Source organism: Athene cunicularia (genome assembly GCF_003259725.1).
Source record: "Athene cunicularia isolate RWA chromosome 2 unlocalized genomic scaffold, athCun1 chr2_part1, whole genome shotgun sequence".
Classification (NCBI taxonomy): Eukaryota; Metazoa; Chordata; class Aves; order Strigiformes; family Strigidae; genus Athene; species Athene cunicularia.
Window position 1 is genome coordinate 96,824,961 of NW_020799095.1, and position 23,029 is coordinate 96,847,989.

The 23,029-nt window shown below is 39.9% G+C and overlaps 1 protein-coding gene across 3 annotated transcripts in view; it reads right to left on the minus strand.

Moving 5' to 3' along the window:
- Positions 1-23,029, minus strand: part of LDLRAD4 (low density lipoprotein receptor class A domain containing 4) — a 250,812-nt gene that overhangs the window by 181,356 nt on the left and 46,427 nt on the right. For all 3 annotated transcript variants that reach the window (XR_003397711.1, XM_026841761.1, XM_026841763.1), the window contains one exon: positions 9,081-9,534. Coding sequence is in view for 2 of the 3 variants with exons in the window: in XM_026841761.1 (XP_026697562.1) it covers positions 9,081-9,120 (40 nt within the window). In the remaining variant the exon portion in view is untranslated. The remainder of the gene's footprint in view (positions 1-9,080; positions 9,535-23,029) is intronic.

Consider the following 23,029-nt stretch of genomic DNA (forward strand, 5'->3'; position numbering starts at 1 on the left):
AACCTAATTCATTAGAAAGAATTAACAGAAAACATACACTGCCAATTTAACAATCAATTATCACCCCTTTTTGTTTTCTGGGTTTTACTTGAGGGCCACACATTCATTTTGTCCATTCAAAAAAGTCTGCCTTTTTATTATGATTAGACACTGAAATGTAGCATATTTACGGCTGAATTTATTGTCATCTTCAGTCTGGAATTGGCCATTTGGCTGATTAAGTTGTACCACGCGAAGGCACCGTGACACGTACTATTAAAAAATGAGAAATGGCAGATGGGCATTTCCAAAGAACCGTCAGCTTTGCAAATGGTAATGCTACAGCTGAACATTATCAAGTAAAAACAGTTCTCAAAGGTGAGGATCCAGGCTCAACATCCTCCCTGAACATGCTGGAGCATTCTCTCTCCTAACTTTGGGAAGGAGAAGTTTGCCATTTCCAGCAATACACTACTTCATAAAATAATTTTAATAATGGCATTGGCCATGATGTTTCTCTAAATTTGAAACATCTTTCACCCTGGCCTGCACAATCCACAGCCTTTCATTTGGGCACTGGACTGTCATAAGAGCAAGTGGACCACCCACATATAGCCAAGACTACACTGAGACTGAAAATTAAAGCACTTTTACATGGAATTTAAATTAATTCAAGTATTAATTTTAAAATAATTTAAAAATTAAAAATCCTTCCACATCACAGTAATAATTTTAGGATGAATATTAATATGGATGGTGTTATATGATGATTTAAGGTCTGTGGAAGATCCTTTTCTGAGATCAGTGTCTCTCAAGGTGTTTCACAGGGCACCACACCACTGCATTTCCTCTGGAGTCCTCTTGGCTCCTTTTCTGCCTTTCTCTGAGCACCAGGTGGCTTCACCCAGCAAGGTCACCTTCTGCTAGTGACTGCCACCCAAATTCTCCCATTCTTCCCAAGTGGACAAGGATGTAGTACTTCAATGAAACAAGCAAACAGGCAAGGAGGTCTTGTACCCCAGATAAATAAAATTTGAAAGGAGAAGCATTTAAAATATGAAATCCTTGGCCTGTGTGAAATGCCCCTCTATTTGCATGAGGACTGCCACAGTTCAATTAGCAAAAGCAGTACTTGTCCAGTTACAGATTAAACAGTCTTTCAATCAGACGTTTGAAGAGAACAATCTGTTTTCTTGAGGTGGAAGGAAAGAAAGAAGAAAACACAATGTTTTAGCTCCACAAAGTTTGGGATCAAAACTTAAAAGCCGACCTCCCACATTTGAAGTATGACCCAAAGCAGAAAGCATTGCTGCCCTGATCACTGATCTTAAGGACAACAAAACAACTAGGTTGTGACCAAAGCTTATCACTCTCACATGGCACCAGCACTCAGGAATTAATTTTCACAGTTTCTCTCTCTCCCGTAATTCTACTAAAGTATTTAACCCTAATGAAGAGACTTCCAAGCTATGCATTACTATACTTAAAACAGTTTTGCTGAATGCTACAGAATGTAACATATTTAGATAGCGAACTCTTAGAGACTAAGGTTATATCTTCTTTCATGTATTTTTGCTGAGAATACTATCTGTAGTCCAAAAATTGCACACTCTAAATAAAATATCTGAGAGAATACAATGGAATGTGATCTGTTACTATCTGTGTGCTGAGTAAGGGGCATTGCAAAAAGCAATCTGTTTCTCCCAAGAACTAAGAGACACTAAGAGTTGTCTGTGAGTGACATAGTAACCTTGAAAATTCATAAAATAGGAATGCTTTTGTTCAGAAAATTGCAGAGATTTTAGGAAGGCCAGACCAGCTTCAAGAGGCGGATGAAAACAAAACTGGAACTGAGAGGGATGAGAACGCTCAGCTACATATTCAAGTTACATTTTTTAAATGCAATGTTTATCTGTAATTGATAATCATGCAAATAATGACAGCAGCGATGTGGGAGACCTGTGTTAATGTATAAATGAGTTTTCAACTGCTTTTAATATTAATTACATTATATACTTGGTAGAAGGCATTTCAAACCTGGTTTGCTGTTTTACATGGAGCCTCAATTATAATTCCAAGGAAGAAGGCTACCTTCAGCAGCAGAGACACCAGTTTATTTGATGCTCAGTAAATTGCACAGTTTTGTTCATAATAAAGAAAACAACCTCAAAGGGTATTTGCTTTGGCTTTGCGCTATTTTTGATTATTCTTAACAATTACCTTTTAAATATGCTTGCTATCTAAGAGTGGTAAAAGCTTTTCTTAAAATACTTGCACACTGTGAAACAGAATAGATGCAGTATTTCTGTAACATTAAAATATTTCTATACAAGTTGCACAGACATAGAAACATATGTCACACCCCTCCAAAATAAGATGTTTAAAGAAGGCCAGGCTAGAAGGAATGCAATGGAGCAATACTCCAGCAAAAAGAGTAAAGACTTTAAACACCTAAGACTCTTAATCTATCCTTTATCAATTATTCCGAGAGCTCAACAGAATCTACTTAAACACTGAGAAGATAGAGCAGTGCAGGTGGTTCACTAACTTTAAAAATGTCCATTTATTATCCCGGGAACCAGCAATAACACAATCAGAAAAGTAAGGCTGGAAGTGCTCTCATGAAGTCCATTCCCCTGCCCCAGGGCAAGACCAAGTATACATAAACCATTCCTGACAGATATTTGTCTAACTTGGTCTTAAAAACCTTCAGTGGCGGAGACTTTGCAACCTCCCTAGGCAATCGGCTGCAGTTCTATCTTTACCATTAGGAAGATTTTCCTAATATCTAACCTCAACCTCTCCACCACAGCAAGCTTGTCTGTTACTTCATGCTCTATCCCAGCAGAACTGGAAAACAGTTTCTATTACCTTCCTCTTTACATGAAATTTCCATAGACTTTTAAACGGTTATCACATCTTCCCTCACCCTTCCATTCTCTAAACGAATAATGGCCAACTGGGTCATATGCAATCTGCTGGAGCAATTTAATCTTGTCTCCCATGTAATTCCCTCAAGGAGCCTCCCTATTCTGGAACTACCACCCCCATGCCAGAGACATCTCCACCCAAAACACCAACAGTTAAGCAAAACAAGATGCAGGGAGAGAAGCCAAACTGAGCAGCAGGCTATCAGAGAGCCTTTCTGCAAAAAAAAAGTTCACACACAAACCAGCAGAAGTCACTGTGGAAGAGAAATGAGGTGGGAAAAAGTCCTCACCCCAGAGAAGGGCAGACAAGGAGAGGAAGGGTTGAGTCTAGAAAAGAGGGGGAAAGGGCTTTAGACAATCTGGAATTAAGTTGTAGTGAGTTGGTCTGGAAATGAGAGGTCTGGAAACAAAAGAAGGTGAAGGAGAGCAGTGAAAAGCAGGAAGATTACCAGAAGGTTAGGAAATCTGGAAGTGAGATCAGATGTACGAACAAGGAGGGATGAAGGAGCTTCAGTAGAGAGAGAGGTGATTTGGGCATTGATGGGGGAAGAGGTGGAGCAAGGTTGGGAATGCATGAAACACAAGACAAGAAAGGCAACAGAAAGCCAAAGTGCCAGGGGGATACAGAGCAGAGGTGAGGGGACTGGAGAAGCTCCACCAAGCTGCGTTCCTATGAGCATGAGGATCTCGTAACAGATGAGTTCAGTTTCTCTGCTAAAGCAGGGCCTGGGGGTGTATCAGACAAACTGAGGAGTTGCTCCTTGTGAGTAACTTTGTCTCTCTAGATATGGCCCAAGGTCAAGCTTCAGTAACAGTGACCTTGAGACATAAGGCTGCAAGGGATTATGGAAAGATTTGAGGGTGCCATCACTTCCACAGGGAAAGGTGTGAGGGAGAAGATATGAAGCTATGACAGAATGGGATCAGAAGGTGACAGGAAAAGTCAGCACTAGACTGAAGGGCAGGGGCCCACTGCACGGAGCAACCTCTTACTATTTATTCTGGTTTCCATAGTGCCAGAGCTAATAATCCCTCTAGCAGTGCTGAGGGTCACAGGGCAGGAATGCCTCCAAGTCTGCCCAGGTCTGACAGAGCTTGTGCTGAGATGGAGCTAATAAAATCCTCATGGACCTAAACTGACCTTGCAAGGTCAGGAGGCTTCACACACTGATTCCTAATCCATCCCATAGTGTTCACCTCATCCTTTGATCATCCTGGATGTTGCTGTGCCACACACTCTCCAACGATGGACAGTTGATTTCAGAATCACACTGTTCTCCTAAACCAGCACTCAAAACATGCACTGGTAAAGGAAGTAGCTAACTTTAAAAATAGACCTTGGCTGTCCAGGATCCTCACCACTGTTACCCTGGCACTGGCACAGCACTGAGAGTGGCCAAGGCAGAAGGTGTAGTACTTCATGGCAGCTAAGAAGTGTGTAAGCAAGGTGGTCCTGCTGACCATCCCACCAAAGCACTGCTGTATCATGGCCACATCTTGCCATGTAGCTCAGTGCATCAGATATATGTCCCAGCACAAATCCCCACTGCTTCATGGGAACACAGGAAAAACATCTTCAGAAAGTTTGAGAATTACTGCTCTGGCCTAAAAAAATACTTTTTTTCAATTCTCAAGGGTCATGTTGTCTAGACCTCCAGCCTTTCCTTTTGCTTTTCTCTGGATGTTTCCAACAGGCCTGAAGAGCACTGCTCAGGGTAGAAACATTACACCAGCCACACAAATGCCAAGTGGAGTGGAAAAATTATTTTGCATGTCTTACATGCAAACTCTTGTCCATATATTCTCGCATAACATTTATGGCATAGTATTGTTGATTCATAGCCATTTTCTGAACTCTTGCAACTGCCCATCTGTTTTCTGCAAACCTGCTGCCTTACCAGTTATTCTACATTTTGATTTGCACAGCTGATTATTCCTGCCCAACCACAATTTAGAATTTGTCCTTGATGAACTGCATCATATTTATTTTAGATCAGTTCTCCAATACACCACATTAATTTTGAATTCTAATTCTGTGCTCAAAGGGTTTATATCCTTTCCCTGGTTGGTGTCATCTGGAAATTTTGCATGCAGATTCTATCATCTAAGTCATTAATTAAAATATTGAATGTTTTCAGGCAATCCAGGGCAGAATCCCACTTGACATATCCTTCTAGTCTGACTATGAATCACTAGTAATTATTTTGAGAACAGCTTTCCAGACAACTGTGTATCCACCTTGTAGCCCATATTGCCACCTTGGTTTATGAAAGGGTGAAAAGCCTTCCAAAAATCAAGATATGCTATTTCTCTACTTACAGGGAAATTCAGCTCCACTGACAAGGTACCTTCTGGAAAAAAAAAACCATGCAAACTTATTTATCATCTTATTATCTACAGGCTATTTATTAAAAAAAAATCAGTTGATTATTTGATTCAAACTTTTTTCTCAATAATTTAAGGTAAGCTATACACTCCAAGGGGGAAAAAGAAGGACCCGGGACAGTTTACTTATAGATGAAGTGTTTGCTCTTTCACAGCTCTTTTGAACCTACGCTGTTCTCCAGTGTAACCACTAATTGCTCAGACATTGCGTTGGCTATTTCACTTTATGTTGGAGAGATAATTTAATAAGCTCCAGCTTGTTCTAAAATACCTATTATCCTATCTCATTAGTTTATAATCAGTTCTGTCCTGCTCTAGTTGGAATTCTTATCTTTCTCAAGGTAGTCATCCTTCTCTTGCCATACGATTACAAGTCACCCTTTCTGGCAAAAAAAAAAAAATAAATGCCAGCAACTACTTGGTCCTCTCTGCAGTATCAGATCATGAAGTTTTGTCATGCCCTCTCAACTAGTAGTCCAGAAACTGAGTCTTCCTCTTATTACTACTGAGAACGTAGCATGTTTCCTTCTCACCGTGTCCTTCATTAGTTGTGCTTTGTTTTGTGCCTTGGCCTACCTGATTTGGCTCCTGCATTCTTCTAATTCTTCTAATTGTTCTTTTACACTCATCTCCAGTAATAGTTTCCACCTTCTGTATAAGTCTTCAATTTTCAGATCATGCAATTTTGTATCTTCTTCCACTTTTTTATTAGGACACCTTTTATTTGTGCTTTTAATATTTTTTATTGTGACTGGAAAATAAAATGTTACATCCTTTAGAAATTGCCAGCCTTCCTGAATTTCTTAATTTGTTTTTCAAGAAATGTTACCTATCAGTTCTCTGAGCTGAATGCAGTCTACTTTCTTGCATACTATTGCTTTTATTCTCAAGTTCTCTCTTGTCTTCTAAAGAATGATAAGCTCGCTCTTTCATGATTGCTATCACTCAAATTGCCTTTTACCATCATAGGCTCAGCCATCTCTTTCCTAATCAAGGCTAAGAGCACTTTCCTTCCATTGCCTTTTCTACATTCGGTAATCCTGAACCTTTTATACTTGTATGATCTACTGAAATTAGTATTTAGCCAGTAAAGTGAAAAAGTTCTAACCATAAGCTACTGTTTGGTGATATATAATAAAGTGACTGGACAAGCCCATCTCTTGGAACAAAAGCTATCTGTGAAAAAGGGCAACTTCGGCATCTGTGCCAGTAAAATGAGTGCGCAGACAGGATCAAAATATCTCGTAGCTTTAACTGTAAGCTTTTCCAGGTCACAGTGATTAGCAAGGTGGAAAGGAGGTTTATGAAATACTCTGAAGGTGGCTACCCAGAGGCATTGTCCTCCCCGGCTTCTTTTGCCAACACTCTATTCAGTTGTAAATTGAAATGGTTACTCTGATTGTTGCAATAGCTGCAATCACTTAGCATGGCTACATTCAGTGTTGACACTGCACAGGTTTCAGATATCAAAGCTTTTTCTGTACAAATTAGCTCCTTTCTGAATGTGGTCATGCCCCCTCTGCCGCTAGCAGCTACTGTTTTCTCCTACAGCTAAACTGGCATTCCAATAAAACAAAAGGAGCAATATAGTAAGGATCAGAGGAGCAAACATGTGCACCTGCCATTACACTTTTACTGCGTAACTGTGTTGTTGCATAACAGAGTCCAATTAATTTCTCTAAGAAATATATACCTACTCCCTGTTTATTGCCGAATGTGTTATATAAATCTATCAAGGAACAAGAAAGATCTCCAAAAAGCAAATACAGGTATTATTTTGATACAAGTTGGAAGAAACAGAAATCCTTGCCTTCTCCTCAAATAAAGCAATGATATTTCAACCTGTTTCCTTTACAAGTCTCCTGTTCACAAGTCTCCTAAATGTATGTTGCAACTTAACTCAATGTTTAATAATTCTTTAGTTACAATTACCAAGATTTGAAAATGTTTATTAACATCTTTACCTGAGAGGAACTTCAAAAGAATGTAAGAATTCCCTACAAGTGACCAAGCAACCTTCATGCTGTTAAGGTCTCCAGGATAGGTCTGGGTTGTCACCACAGTCTGACTTGTCCTGGGCCTCCAGGGACCCCAGTTTCATCCCCCTGAATTTTATGCAGCACTATTTGCCAGGTCTCTTCTACCCAGCAGTAGTCATAAGGTTACCAGCTTTCCAACACCCTGCTGCGCAAGCACCCTGATCACAGTGCCAACAACCCCTGCCTTCTGGGAGCTAAAGGATAGCAGATGCTGTGGCAAGAGTGTAAAGGTGGAAAGAAAATAGTACAGTATTGCAAGGGTGATAAAGGTAATAAGGTTTTCAACAAAGGAGAGAGCCACAGAAGGCAGGGCAGGTAAGGAAGAGAACAGATATCCACACACAGTAGGAATTCTGGTGGAGAGAAAGGAGTGGCAAAAACTTCCAGGAATGAGCTGAGGGTTGGCAGAGAGCAGCCAGGAGGAAAATGCACAGATGGGACAAGAACAGCAGTGGGGAGCTGTAGGAGTGTGCTGCTGGCCAGGCAGAGGTGGGAGGGCCCTGTGATGGTCCCAGACTTCACATGTCCCAGCAGTGCCGGAGCACATGTGGAGCAGAGCTTCCCTTTTCCTCTCCTTCAAGACACGTCTCGCTGACACGCACGGAAACTGTGTTGTAAATCAAAGCAACATGAGGCAATGGAGACGGTTCAGAACTACACTGACACTCCAAACCGATATGCTGGTGCAGACAGATGGACACAGAGCTGCCAGAAGGGAGGGACCAGCCTCTGCGAGTGGATCTGCTTTGGGAAGGGACAAAGTGGGGGCCTGCCCACAGTAAAATGAACGGTTTTAAAGCAGCTCAAGACAGAAAATTATCTTCCCATATGTACAACCCCCAATCCAGTAAACTTCTAAAGGCAAAAATTTCAAATTGGAAAAATAAACGTCTCACACATCACTAACTTTCACTGTGGTACAAATCTATTATGTAGACCTACTAAAGCAAGAGCAATATACAGTTGATTTTCTAATCATTTCTTACAGGATCTCAGCTGGCCAGCAGATGTGGAAACAAAGCAGCAGGATCTTCTGATCCTGATTTCTTTCTCCCACCTCTCAAATCAGAAACCAGCCCAGACAGGGAAAGCCTGAATGAACTCCAGCAGACTTTACACTAGAGGGAGCTTTCCTCAGAGAGACACACCACCTTAGTATCTCCTTTCTCATTACATTATTTTCAGCGTATCTGCAAGGAAATACATTGGACTGAGGTGAAACAGTTACAGTTTAAATCCTCTGTTTTTGACAGTTCAAGCACTGCAGCACATGTGGGGTGGCAGGCAGTACAACTAGAAGGTACCTGACAAGTTCTGCCCAGAGATGTGCTCTGGCCCATGAGATCAAGCTTTACACTGCCATGTTTCTGAGAAACCTCCTGATACGAACTGTGTCCATCCCGCACCCTCACCAAACTCCGATGTTGAACTTAAGAACAACGTAACAGACTACATTCTATATTGAGCCAGGAGGCCACTTGTTAAGATGCTAATTACTTTAATGAGGAAAGCTGAGATACACCTTCCCTAAGGCTTCTGGCCATCCGTTTTAGAGGCCTTGAAATACAGGTAACTGTGTTACTCACTGTTAATACAAGTAACAAACTTGAGGAACACCTCAAGTGAACTGTTTTAAAATATTATTTAAACTGGAAATACTACAAGGTGCTAATGACAGTCAGGACCTATTCAATTTATTTTCAAAACTCCAGTAAACCGTCCCAAAACTATGAGCTGAAGTCCTTACCTGTGAAAGCATTTGTGGCCTGAAAACCAGCTTCCTGCATACTGCTCTCCCAGCGAAGCTTGAGATTCCCGCTTAACCTGTCCTTACTGGAGACAACTGCTGAGCTTGGAGCTGTCAAGTCACTTCCATCTTAGCTCGTCAGAGTCCATTTCTCTTTCCATTCCCGTATTAGGCACCATCCAGTTCCTACCTGATCCCAGGTCTTTTGATCCGTAGGCAGAGAGGATCTGCACTGAATCCCAACGGGAAGCGTTGGACAGTCCCATCAACCAGCCAGCCAGAGGATTTGGGCCATGATGAATGTGGAAATTAAGCAAATCGCCTGCCAAGACTTTATTTCCCTTTTAAAATTAAGTTCTAATACTCTGTTCATCCAGCACCATTTTTTCAGGTCTTGGCCAATGGTGATGTTCAACTGTCCTCTCTTGTGTTGCTCTCCCCTCAGGCACGCTCACTGAGAAATTAAAAAAGAAGAGATTATGTTTCCTGATGACCTGTAGCAACATTAAAATTAACAGACTCCAGGGAACAAAAACCCAAAACATATTATCAGGGATTGATTGTACACATTAAAGGAGATCTTCAGAAGGCAAATATTGCGATTTTGCTGAGATGCAAAGTGTGACCACACAGCTCTTTGAAGTGCAAAGAGGAACAGTGCTGAGGGTGTCATATGCATCTCTGAGAACATGATATGATTTACATTTCAAAAGCCATATTTAGCAGAGATGGGGGCAGCAATACAATAACAAAATTGCAGTTAAAAGGGAAAGGGAAAAATACTCAAGGCTCTCAAGTCTAGCCTATTCAAAACCACAGTGAGATTATTAGCATTTCATATAGCTGCTTCCCTCCTTTTCTGGAGCACAAAAAGAGAGCACTGTCTGCTGACACTATATATGTCATTCTAACAGTCTTCTGAGGTTAAAATCCTTTGTATGTCTGTGCTGTCGATTATCTGTTTAAAATCTCAATTGTAACACAGATGATGTAACTCAGATGCCTCCAGACATTCGGTAACATTAAACATACCCACAGGCTATACAAGAGAAAGGTGATTAAGGTTTTCTTGATCCTACTATTCCTACATAGCATGGGTATCTGCAACTCACTGAAAACTAGAGATGCTGGACATCCAATTTTTGAAAAACTAGCATATGTTTACTTTTATGGGGTGAAGGCGAACAGTAGACAGGTACACGTTTAGGGAGAAGATTATTTAAGGAAAAAAGGAAGAAACAAAAGAGGACTTGCAAGGAGAAACCGCTCAATCCCCAGCCACCCTGTTCCTTCACGCAATAATGCTTGGCTCGCTATCTCCCAATTCAGTGTCACAGGCAAGTTGAAACTACATCTATGATGATTTTAGGCTCTACTAATGGACTTTAGCAAATTAGTCTAGCCAGGGCTTGCAGTGCTGGATAGGACCTGAGGTCCATCTACTGGAGCAGCCCATATCAGAGGGTGCCAGTGTCACTGTCACTCCCACTGCTTCAGAGAACAGTGCGAGAGCAGGCATGAATAACCCACCACTCGCTCCCCAGCTCCACTTCACCCTGACCTGCAAGACCTAGAGACTAGCTTATACCCTGAAGTGTGAGGCTGAACAGCCCACATGGTCCAAAACCACAGGGAAGATCCTCATGCTCCTTCCTTGGGCATCTGCTGCTCTGCAGACATCTCAGAGTGTACAGCCAGTTGGCTCTCAAGGGCTTCATTAGGGCCCTTTAATGGGGGACAAAAAGTTCTCTTCTCAGATGTGTCACTGCAGCCAAGTGAGCCTGACACCTGATGAATGCCGTTTTCTTCAAAATGAAAGCTAGCTGCTATCAAAGACAAATTTTCTATCTTAATGATGTTGCTGCTTTTTTCCACCAGTTGTTATGCCAGTATTACTGAAGAACACCCATTTTTGTCTCAAAACATAGCACAGGAGTGACAGATTAGGTACTTGTAGTCAAATCTAGTAATTTGCATTCAAATCAAATAAGGTTACTAAACAGATTTAAGATGTTTTCCCCATTGCTTACCCAAACATCTCAACTTCATAGAGGAGAAAGCAGAAATAAAGGAAAAAAAAAAAATCCTAAACCCAATGTCTTTACATGTAGCATCTTCTATCAGAAAAAGATGCATTAAAAAATTTAGAATAGTGTTTAAAATGCTATTAATCCTGAATGTCAGCTTCTCAGGATGCTTTTTCAGCCGTTCAAAGTGCTCTAGACAACTAATAACCGCTTCATATGAGGTTATTTTATTCTAAAATATATACAACTGAGCAAGTATAATATACATACAGCACAGCACATATTTCTTTTGGCTCTTAACGTTGTGCTAACTATTCTATAATGACTACAGATGGATGCTGCACTCATTTCCCAAGCTTTTTCTCTAGAGGCCTGAGTTTCTTCTATATTTATAAGAGCAGGTCCATATTTGCATTCACATTTTCAGCCTTGTAACTTCTGATTTTGGTTTATAAATCCAGAATTCTGATGCCTTCTATTTTAAGCATTTTAATTTCTCTCCCCATCACAGAGATGCTCAAGAGATGTGCACCAATACCTTAGCATCCAGAGAAATTCTCTTATTGCTACATCTTTGTATTAGACATAATAATCTTCTGCTTCTTAAAAGAGTAAAATAATTTTACTTTCTTGAAAATTAACTCTTTAGTGAAAGAAGAATAATTTTCTGCATCTTCAACATTTCTGCTAAAATAGTTAAGAACCCAACAGTGCTGAAGAAACTGCGATGAAGGCACTTTCAGCATCCAGGGCTACTTCAGATAGAAAGAAGTAATTTTAACAACACTACAGGACACAAACACTTACAGAGTTCATTCAGACCTTAAAATTTAAAAGGTAGTGCACCGTGTCAGGTTTAAGGACTCAAGTGAAAGAAGATACCAGTATCTCTTGATTGCCCTAAGTGAGCTTTTTCTATCACTGCAAAAGCACTCTTCCCCCTTGGCAGATAATGAACTTGGAGGTGGCTGGCAGGACGCAAGTAAGGAAATGGAGCAGGCTGCTGGGGCAAGTCTCTGCGGTGCTCAGCACTTGCTGGGCCTCTTCACAACTCAGAACCAAGTTCAGTACTTATAAAATGTTTTACACTTATGGCTAAGCAGGATTGTGTGTATTTTCAACAGGCAGACCTTTCATGTGTCACATCTGCACAACAATTTCAGGTCCCTAAGATTTCAAATGCATCCAGGTGAAGACGACAAAGCAGCCCAGCTGATACCACAGCAAATCAGGAAAATGGAAACTGCAGTTTTAACGCATGTAAAGCTATGATGTTTCTATTGTACTTTACATTATCCAGAAATTTTCCATTAAGGCTGAACTGATGTTTAAAGAGAGGAGGTTTGCATTTGTTGCCTAACAGACTGGCATGTTTGCATACACAGAATGGGTCAGGACCTCTGCTGACAGAGGCTCAGCCAACTCCAGTGAAGCTATGTGTTTATCGTTTTATACCAGTGTGGTGCAGAAATGTTAAAACCAACCTGCTTAAAGGATTGAAAAGTGAAAGTAAGTATCTGAAAAAAAGAGTGGAAAGTAAACAATACTGACAGAACTACAGTAAGGTGTGATCTCTGATTTAACTATTATATTTTTCACAATATGCAGAGACCCCAGTGGGAACACGTCCCATTATACTGATCAGATGGCAAAGAGAAAATGTAGACTAGAAAGACTAGAGATTTTCTCTTTGCTCCATCTGTTACCTCCTTTCCAATTGTAACAGGAACTCCGCTTCCACTTCTGCCTTCATTCATCCACTGCAGTGTTATATGAGTCTCAGAAGCAAACCAAAGCAAAACATTGTGTTTTATAAATATGTAGCTGTGCTATAAAGATTTTCAGCTACTATGTGCTTATGTGACTGAATACCTAGAGAAAAATCAAATCCATTTGTTTTCATCCTCTCCACTTTTCTCAGATTTGGTCCTGGGAAAGACACCACCATCTGAACCTCACACAAATTGCAAATAGAAAATATTTTGACTATTTAACACCTTACTGGAGTTACATGTTCTCATGGTATATTTAGCTAGTCAACCCGCTACTCATCTTCTCTAAACATTGGAAGATGCAGTATTAAAGGGCCACTGTAAAAAAAGAATCTGCGAGAGAACAGTAGCCAATGAATTGTCATTAAATCCTGCAATAGTATCTATATTTTATGGAGTGTTGTGCAATTATCAATTAGGACCAAGCCTGGAGGAACTTGCACTGAAAGAAGTAGTGAAATACTGCTTTTTCAAAGACTGGTATCTCTGTAACGTCTTGAAAACTCAAAAGCACTGGCTGACGTGTAAATGCTGCAGCTTGGGGGTTTTGTCAGGTTTTTTTTCCATTTCCTTTCACTATATACAGTCTGTTTTTCTGGTCACGTGCTGCTGGTTCCCACACAGGCATTAAGAACTCACTGCATGTGTTGTCAGAACCATGCCATAGGAAGCATTTCCTGTGATAGCCCTTGGCACAAGAAATCCTACAGGACAGTGTTTCTCTAAGGTGTTTAACAAATTGCATAACAGGAGTATCTGTAGAGTAAGCCCACACATTTACTTTTTTGAGAAAGTTGCTGAACAGCTTGTGAGCTGTGGTTTAATTTAACTTAATCAACAGAGGACTCACTGCTTGGATTTTTAGCTTTCAGGTGAAAGAGTGTAAGAGGGGAGAGGGCCCAAGCTAACCTGCCCTGCCCTCGGTGCAGTCCCTGCAGAACACAGGTGCCAAACATAGGCAGACCCCAGTGGGAGCTCAGCCGCTGCAGGTACCGACCCACTCTGTGGCTAAAAGGAGGACAGAAGCAATGCTGGCAAGCTGGCAGCATGACTCCAGCTCAATTGGAGATTTAAGCATGTCTCCAAATTCAAGGGATTAAGTATTCTGACGAAGCCAGGACAAGTACTGAACCATTCACATGCTTAAACACTTTGCTGAAGTAAGGCCTATACTTCCTATAGGTTAAGGCAGCATAGACTTGGATATATATTTAAGAAGTTTCTGGCTGGAAAAACACTTCCAACATTTTGTTTTTATAAAACGGTGTTTGTAAAAATATCCTTTAAAGTTTGCTAAAGCAACTTAAAATGAAGCATATGTGCACACATACACGTAACTCACCTCTCCACCCCCCTTTGGATTCATCAAATTTTCCAGGCTTTGGTTTTGCTTCTCACAGAGACTTCCAAACTAGATATACTAGTATCTACTGGTTATACCTACTCTTTTTTAGATGGTAAAGCCTGTGTTCCACTGTGTGATCCTCATGTATTTTATTTACTTCTATCTATAATTTGTCCTCCTTCCAAGATACCATTATTGCACCAGTGCTAAGTGAATCCTGGTTCTCAGGAAATACTATGCTCTGTAACTCAAAGACTGCTTAAAAAACTCAAGAAGACTTTCACAGGAGACCATACACAAATCAAAACTGAAACCCAGATGTTTAAAATACGTTTAACTAATCACATCTTTCTCTCACACACATATAATTTGTTTTCACTTCCTATCTTCAGTATTTGTATAGGTCAGTTGTGACTTTTTAAACACCTGCTGTATTTTACTTTCTTGGTGCATTTCAGTGATGTACAACATGAGTTTCTATGTTAAGTTATGTTATACAAATTTTTATTCCTACAGATACTTTCAGACACTCTTCAGCTTGTTTAGGAATAGTGTTCAAGCTTCTTTTTACCTCCTTTTTTTTTACAGCACCCCCTGAATTGAGGCAAATGGAGGACAACCAAAGCAAGGTCTGGACCTTTCTGCATTAGTTGAAGCAGGAAATATATCTTGAGAAGAGGACACATGGCCAAAAGCAAGCATCGTTTTTTCTAGCCTGTTAAGAAAATGTTCTATAAAGCAAAATATATCCCCAACACCAATGCCAGCACACACACTGCAAAAGCCACTACAGACAAGGCCCAGTTTAAAAGAAAACAGATTAATGTTTCGGTACAGACATTTCTTCTCCTCCTCCTCCTGTTTATTTCTTTCCAGAGAGAAGCAACAAACCGAAGCAATGATATAAAAATTGGTCTGTTTAGTAGCTTCATGCCAAAGTGAATAGCCCCTGGTAATCAGATAGCAAGGAGTATTTCACTTGAAGAAATCCTATAAATAACTGATAACACAAAGGAGTATGCCACATTTCCTTCCATTAATCTTGTTAAGTGAAATAATGAATTTGGATCCTCTATTTTTTATCTCTTTGAACAAACTGAAGAGCCATACATTTTACCATAGCTGTGCTGACAGAATGCAGTAAAACCCCAGTGGCAAAGTTCACTAAGATCTCCATGACAAGCTATTGGATTTGGATGAGATAATTATTGGGAGAAATTGTACAAGCTGTGTTATGCAGGGCAAATGAGAAGATTGCATTGTTTATTTTTGGACCTTAATAAAACGATAATTACCAGAAGTTGTCAAGAGAAATCATTAATCATGCTGCTCTATGAACCTGACCAGTCAGAGAAAAACCTGAGCTCTGAATTTTATTTGCCAAAATAACAAAAAGGTAGTAAGAGCTGAATCCAGTCGCAATTAATCTTTTTCCAAAGCAACACAGGGTCAGTATTTAAATCTGTAGAAGGCTGGTAAAAGTGAAAATTCATTGAGCAGACCGGAGAAAAGATCACATTTTTTTGACTGGTATTCCCGTGAGCTGTATGAGAAATCAGCAGTTCCCACAAACCCAGGGGATTCTGCATATCTCAAGACTTCGAGTATCTAACATCCAGCAACACTCCATTTAGCATCCCTGCACACCACTGGAAAAGCTGTGGTTGTGAGTCATAGCTGCAGAACCTGACCACCCTGAGAAGCAGCAGTAGGATAGGGAAGTTACTGGTTTAACTCTGCTGTGCCACGCAGGATGCATAAGGAAGGAGGAAACACCTTATGAGAACACAACATGGCCACTGCCAACCTGCTGTTAAGAGCATTATCAGTGTGGAAGTGAGCACAAGATGAGAAACATGTGTCTCTCCTCCTCCTCTCCCACAGCAACTTCTTGCTGCTTCAACAAAATGTTTCTTCTGGCTTCCTTTCACCTCATTTTGAGAACGCACCACACAGACACAAGCAATGTATGTTGTTTACAAGCTCACCATTTTCCAAGTGTGCATCATGCATTTCCTAGCTGTTTGCCAGCCAACACAAGCTTTCCAAGTTCTTTATCTAGGTTTTTAGGTGTACAGAAGCACACAGTCATTTGTTGTCTCCACTGACAGACCTTGCATAAGAGGAGTAAATGGGCAGTGCTCCTTTCCTGCAGCAGATGATAGTTATGTAAACCATCCCCATCATCCCCAGGAGATCCAGCAGCACCACTGCTTTGTCCACCAACAGCACCTTTTGGGTGAGAGCATTGCACCTGTCAGTGAAAGGGTACACTGCCAAAACCAACCTCTCCCTCTGAACTGGTCAGAGCAGCCAAAAATCCCAATATACACAATGAAGATACAGACACACATAACTACTTAGCTCATGAAAAGCAAACTGGGTGGATCTAGTCAAGCTGCACTCCATTTCTCAAGTCAGAAACATTTCCACTCTGACCCATTGGGAAAGAAAATGCAGAAGACAGTATCTCCCACTGAATCTCGAGCAGCGTATGGACACAATATGTCACAGTCCTCCCACTGAACAGTATTGGGGACTATGGAAGTAAACATATATGGGAATCTGAAAATTAAGTGATTAATAGGAGCAGTTATCCAACATTATTCCAAATTCTGTCAAAACACTTGGTAAGAAGAAAAAAGCACAACACAGTGCTCATTTTGACAATGCAAAATGCAGAAGAGAACAGTGAATGTGTGCTAATAACTGTAATAAAAAATGAACTGGTGCTGAAGAGACACTCAAGGGGCATGGAAGCTGTTGGAGAATAAAACTGCTATCTGTACAGCACATGGGTTTGCTATGTACACCACTGGGAAGCAAGGGTGCTCAGCCACTCTCAAGAAGGATATAGCATCCTATGTGCTTCGGCCAGGACCAAAGAAAATGCTATTTGCTAAAGAATAAAAGATGAACTATACAATTGAATTGGCATAAACTGCCACCATACTAATTGAAGAAGCACTGACAAGAATTTCATAGCTTTCTGGAGGGCTGTATCAGTCAATGCTATGAAAGTCCATCTGCTGTGAGCAGCAGCTCTTCAGGAGGGTAAGGAACAGAGGAGAAAGGCCCACTAGTATTTTACACACATTACTACACAAAGCTAGTTCTAGTTTCCTGTGAAACAAGCCATGCCACAAGAATACATCTGGTTTATTTACAGTGTCTCAGGAGCCAACATCACCTGCATGCTACATGTAAAAATGCAAATAGAACATTACCCAGACAAGCAAAACCCAGTTTAAAGAAACCGTAGACGGCACTGGGCACATCAGGTGCAAGGTGTTGCCAGCTGTGAGCAACACAGGAGACATCAGCATTCTGCAATACAGCTGCAGTCAGTGCAAGAAGTCAGTCACATAGGTATGCCTCTTCTAACCTAAAGAAGGTTTGCAACTATTTCAGATTGCTTATATAGATCATGTACTGCACAAATCGATTTTACTTCCAGCACCATAGAAAACTTAAAAAGATATGTGACTGTATCCAGAAAGGACCCTTGTTATAACAAGTACCTAAAACTTCTGTAGAGGTGCACCAGATTTTAGAAGACTGAAAAATCCTGAGGTTTGCTGATCCATACTCCACCAGTTTTGATTTTCACACTAAACTACAACAATCTACACAAAGCAATAGAGTTTGAAACTTCTGTTTGCCTCTGTCCAGACCAGGTCTCCCTTTCGCCCAGCATCTAACAAAACCAGTCAGTTTAAATTGTTTCTCCATCACTGTACTACGACTGAGCTCTGAACTCAATGCAACAATCCACAGACCCAAACCACTGCCTTAACATGGTCTCCCCATGCTCTGCTTTCTAGAGCATCTGCTTGGATTTTACCCTCTGAATGACACTAGATGACAACAACGTTAATACAGAGCCTGTATCAGAAGTCATATCCAAGTAAAAGTTTCACCTGAGTCCATGGTGGTTTTGCCTATGTCAGGCCAAGGAAAATGAACTCTGCTTTATTACTAAATAATCTAGACAACGCTGCAGAAAGTGCTCTTTCAGTATTTAAATGTGTGTACTTCTAAGCCCCACAGACAATGGGGGATAAGTAACTGCCACAGCAATTTTTAGCTACAATTAACAACACAACTTTACCCCAACTTTCAACTTGGAAATGAGAAAAGGCACAAAGTAACGGTTTAGCATTTATCATATTTTTCTTGGACTTCCTATTTTTGGGCACGTTACCTGATCTCTCTAGGCTTCCCATCTCATCAGTAAAGTGGATATAACTTCTACCTATGGATTAAGAAGCTATAAAATACTTAGGGAACAGAGGTGTTACTGGTAAAATAGAAAAAGCTAAATCAGAGTTTTGATTAATTTGATTTTGTTCTCAAGTGAGTATATAGTTCTGAAAATCCAAAAGAACTCTATTAGCATTGTAAAAATCAGTCTTTTTAACTAGGAAAAAAGGCCCATGATTCTTTATTTCCAGGCAATACCAACAATTACATACTATCCTTCAAGCTTGGCCTTCTTCAAAAAATCTGCTGGAAATCAATTCACAAAATAACACAAAATTCAAGGGGAGAGCACAGCTGGGAAGCAGTATCCTGAGGTGATCAGCTAAATCTCATTTTCCAGAGAACTACACAGTTCATTCTCTCAAATCCCTCATTACTCAACATACAAAAGCAAAGAGGCTATTTTTTTCTCGTCCTTGAAGGACATTTTTATATAAACAAACTGCACAGAGGCATGAGAAGTAATGCTGTTATCAGTTAAATCTGTGAAATTCCTCTAGTTGAGAAGTTCTTGTTTAGCACGGATATAAGAACAGAATTTCCACTCCCTCACGTCAGCTGTAATTTGGGAAGCATTTCTAATTCTGATTGGCAAAACAAAACAATTCACCCAGAACACCATGTTTGTGTTTATTCAATCCAGTGCCCTATCTATTTTCTACCAACATTTTTTACTAACAGATATATTTTAATATACCCTTGTCATGTTTTAAAACCATCCTTGCTATGCTCATATACAGTGTCTGGATGCAACTGAGGCATTTAACTGCACATAACTGAAGACACTGTTAGCAATGCAACACTGACAGCACCTTCTTTAGTGACTGAAGGAAAAAAGACTCTGAGGTTTTTGACCAAACATCTCAAAAATTGATATTTTTATCAAGGAAAATTGGGCTGGTTTGTTTGTCTCAAGCAAACATCCCATCCAACTGTTGTCTTCTTGTTCTCTTCTGTACTCCTCCACGCATTTAGGGAAATCTGACCTCTCTGGCCTTGTTTTGTGTTTCACAATATCTTTTTAAGTACAAAACCATAACATTTACTTTCAAATACCCGTAAGATTACACATGTGGTCTTTTCAAGCCTGCCAGTCTTCTCCCCCCACAACAGTCAATAAAGACACAGATTCCTATAGGAAGGGCCTACAAAGACATAATTTATAAATAATTAAGAATTGTAATTAAAGCCTCACAGCTACAAATGGAAACACTGCAGTCTTGTATTAGAAGAAAATAATGATCTCTGCAGATGAACAATCGTTATCTTCCTTGTTCAGCCACAGAGTTGCAGCTTTGTATTTCCCAGCTGTTAACCTACCGTCAGTCCTACCATAAAAATAAAGAATACTTTGGTTTGTTTGTTTTTTTTCCTTTTTAAACAAATGGAAAATGTAATGAGAGTCTGACTTTGTGCCTTTGATAATTAAGCTTTCAATATCACGGAATGTTTTCTAATAGGAGCATCTGCTTTCTGCATTGCAGCCCTACAGCTAAGAAAATGTTGGACTTATTAATAAAATACAATAAAGAACCGAACATCTGGGTGGGAAAGATGCACGGAAGAGAAGAAACTGTCTTCCTCTCAAAATATTCAAGAGACAGCAAAGCTCATCCAAATAAAATGCAGTTTTTCTGTTGAGGAAGCAGCTGGAACCAATGATGCTGATGATTCTTATTCCACTACATCCTGCTGCAAGACACAAACCTATTTACAGGAAAGAGAGGGAAAAGCAGGAAAAATCCCACCTGTATTAATCTATACCACCTAGTTTTAAGCTCCTGACAGTGCAACCCATTCCCATGCCCAAGGAACAGGCAGATGGGTGTACATAAGTTCTTTCTGCTAACAGCGCTGGCAGAAAAGGGCTTCATATCAACACTTCAAATACTGAAAAAACAGGACAAAAATAAAACAAGAAACACTAAGATCCCAGAAGAGTTAAATAGCTAGAATTTTGGATCAACAATTTGAGCATCTTATATAACACAGTTCATCATATGGTACCCAGTCACTCATGCATCAAGAGCAGAAACTGGGTTAACTACAAAATTTCTCAGAAACAAACTGAAACCTTGATTTTAAAACACTTCTAAATGTGCCAAATACTTCGGTACACTGTTCAAAGTTAATTACCATCAAACTAGATATCTATGCTTCACATCCTTTTTAAATGCAAAATCTGTAGGGCTGTACGCTCATCCTGCACATTGCTCACTTTCTGTAAGGGTACACAGTGTTTCTGCACACTGCTGACCTAAGGGAGCACAAAGGTGTCAGAAAACCTTTCTGAGGAAGGATGGCCATCCCAGAACCCACAGGTAAACTGGAGTCTCCCACTCAGCAACAGTGCACGGACTTGACTTGCATCATCCCGCCTCCAGCTCAAAGGGATATATACCCCATGCCCCAGGGATCAATGCCCTGCCCTCCTATCTTCCAGAATAGCAGACAAACAGTAAGGTCTGGTGTCACTGAGGGGACAGCATCCAGAGGAACTCTATACAGGTCTGTGTTCCTACAGCAAATGAAGAATTACTTCTTCACTTCAAATTTTTTGAAGGAGTAAGTTGCTATCCAGTACATGCGTAAGCTAGCAAGACTAATCCTGATTTACCTAGGCATTTTTCTGACTCTTCTCACCCCTTCTAGCTTAACACTCATTGTCTTGGGTTTGCTGATATTCTTTGTTTTTAAGTAATGTGCAAGAATAAACAACCAAAGTAATGTATAAAATCTGTTCCCTAGCATGATGACAGAATCAAAACCAAATCAACACTGGCATGTTAATTCAGCACATATTATGGATTTTCAATGGGCCATTTGCAAGCATGTGTTATCTTCACAACGAAATGTCAAAGGTTTTGCTCCTGTTACATCATGTTATACTTCAGAATACATTGAGACAGAACTCATTTTCTATCCATTGAGATTGAAGCTCTACATTTATTTTAGAGTTCAAAAAAGTCTCTGGGTCTTGTTATTAAAAACATACACAACAGGCAGGGGAAAAAATCATTAAATATACATCTGCAGACAGAACTATGTAGATTTTTAACAAATAACCAAACCAAATTTACCTTGTGGCCAGAAGCAAACATAAAAAATGTCAGCTCAGAGGACTATTTTCTTTTAGTAACACTATCACTTCGGGAAACTATTAAAATAGCATAAGCTTAAAAGCAGCATTGGCAAAAACTGAATGCAGTTCAACTCTGGTTTCCAACTAAACACCTTTTTTGCACACATATGCTTTGCCTTCTATTACTCAGATGCATAATATAAACCACCAAACTGCACTTACAACAAATCTGAACTGACAACGCCAAATTTTAATTGAAACATACAAGAGCAGTTGGGCAATGCATGAGTATTTTATAGGGAAGTTAGTAGTGCTCACAGCTGGAATAAACCTCCACCCCATAAGGGAGAAAGGGATCTAGTTTCCTCATTTTATTTTAATCCTTCCTTCAAAAAACAGACAAATCTTCTAAATTAAAAAAAAAAAAACAAACAAACAAATACCACCACAAATATTTTCCTAGTCTGAAAAATCTTTCTGTTCAAAGACCAAGAACAGCCTGACAAGTGGTGACTTCAGAAAAAAAAAAAAAAAAAAAAAAAAGCTTTCTTGCAGCCTCTTTATATGACAGCAACATGCAATGATGTCTCATTTAAGTGCTATACAAAGTGTCGCTGAAAATTGTCGGTATTTGTGTACACACTTGTGTGTAAATGTCTTTGTATAAAGCCCTGTACACAAACCATGCCTGCAATATTATACTCTTTTATTAGAGCACTTCATATCATCAATGCAGGCAATTTTCTGCTTAAGAGAAAACTAACCTACACTAAACAAAACAAATCACCTCACAGCAATATGACGTAGTCCTCCTCCAGATAGTTTTGCTGAGATTAATAAGTCAATTTTACCATGAAAGTGAATGGAAGAGAGGCAAAGGAGGCCTACAAAGATATCAGAAATGAAAAACATAGCATTCAAATTAAAATCCGTTAGCGGTATCTCAAACCTAACTTTTAAAATTAAGACTTTTCATTGTTATTCCAGTTAGCTGGATGAAAAATTCCCTACCTCACTATTAGACCCCTGCCCTTTAGGAAAGCATGTACATGGGAGTTGAGGCTGTGTGGGGACAGCACAAGATGGCCTTCAGCCACAGCATGGTCAAAAAACATTTGCTTATACTTGGTTTGGGAAAGGCAAAAAGGTCATCTGAGATGGACAATGATTACTGTCTCAATTCCTGACTGGTTCTTGACTCCTTAGATGAGCTTGTCATCAAAACATCACTTAAAATAGCCATTCAGTCCATGGAGAGCTGCGTTAAGATTATGGATGCCACTAAGAAGTCATGGCCCTCAACTCTTATCCAAAAGTATTATGTAAATGTAAATAAATGTATTTCCTTCTGCAAACAGCGGAATTACAGCAGCATTAAACTTCCAATTTTGTTTCCTTACTGAAGTTTTTAAACTTCAAACTTACTTACAATCTGTAAAGTACACCATAATACAAATGCA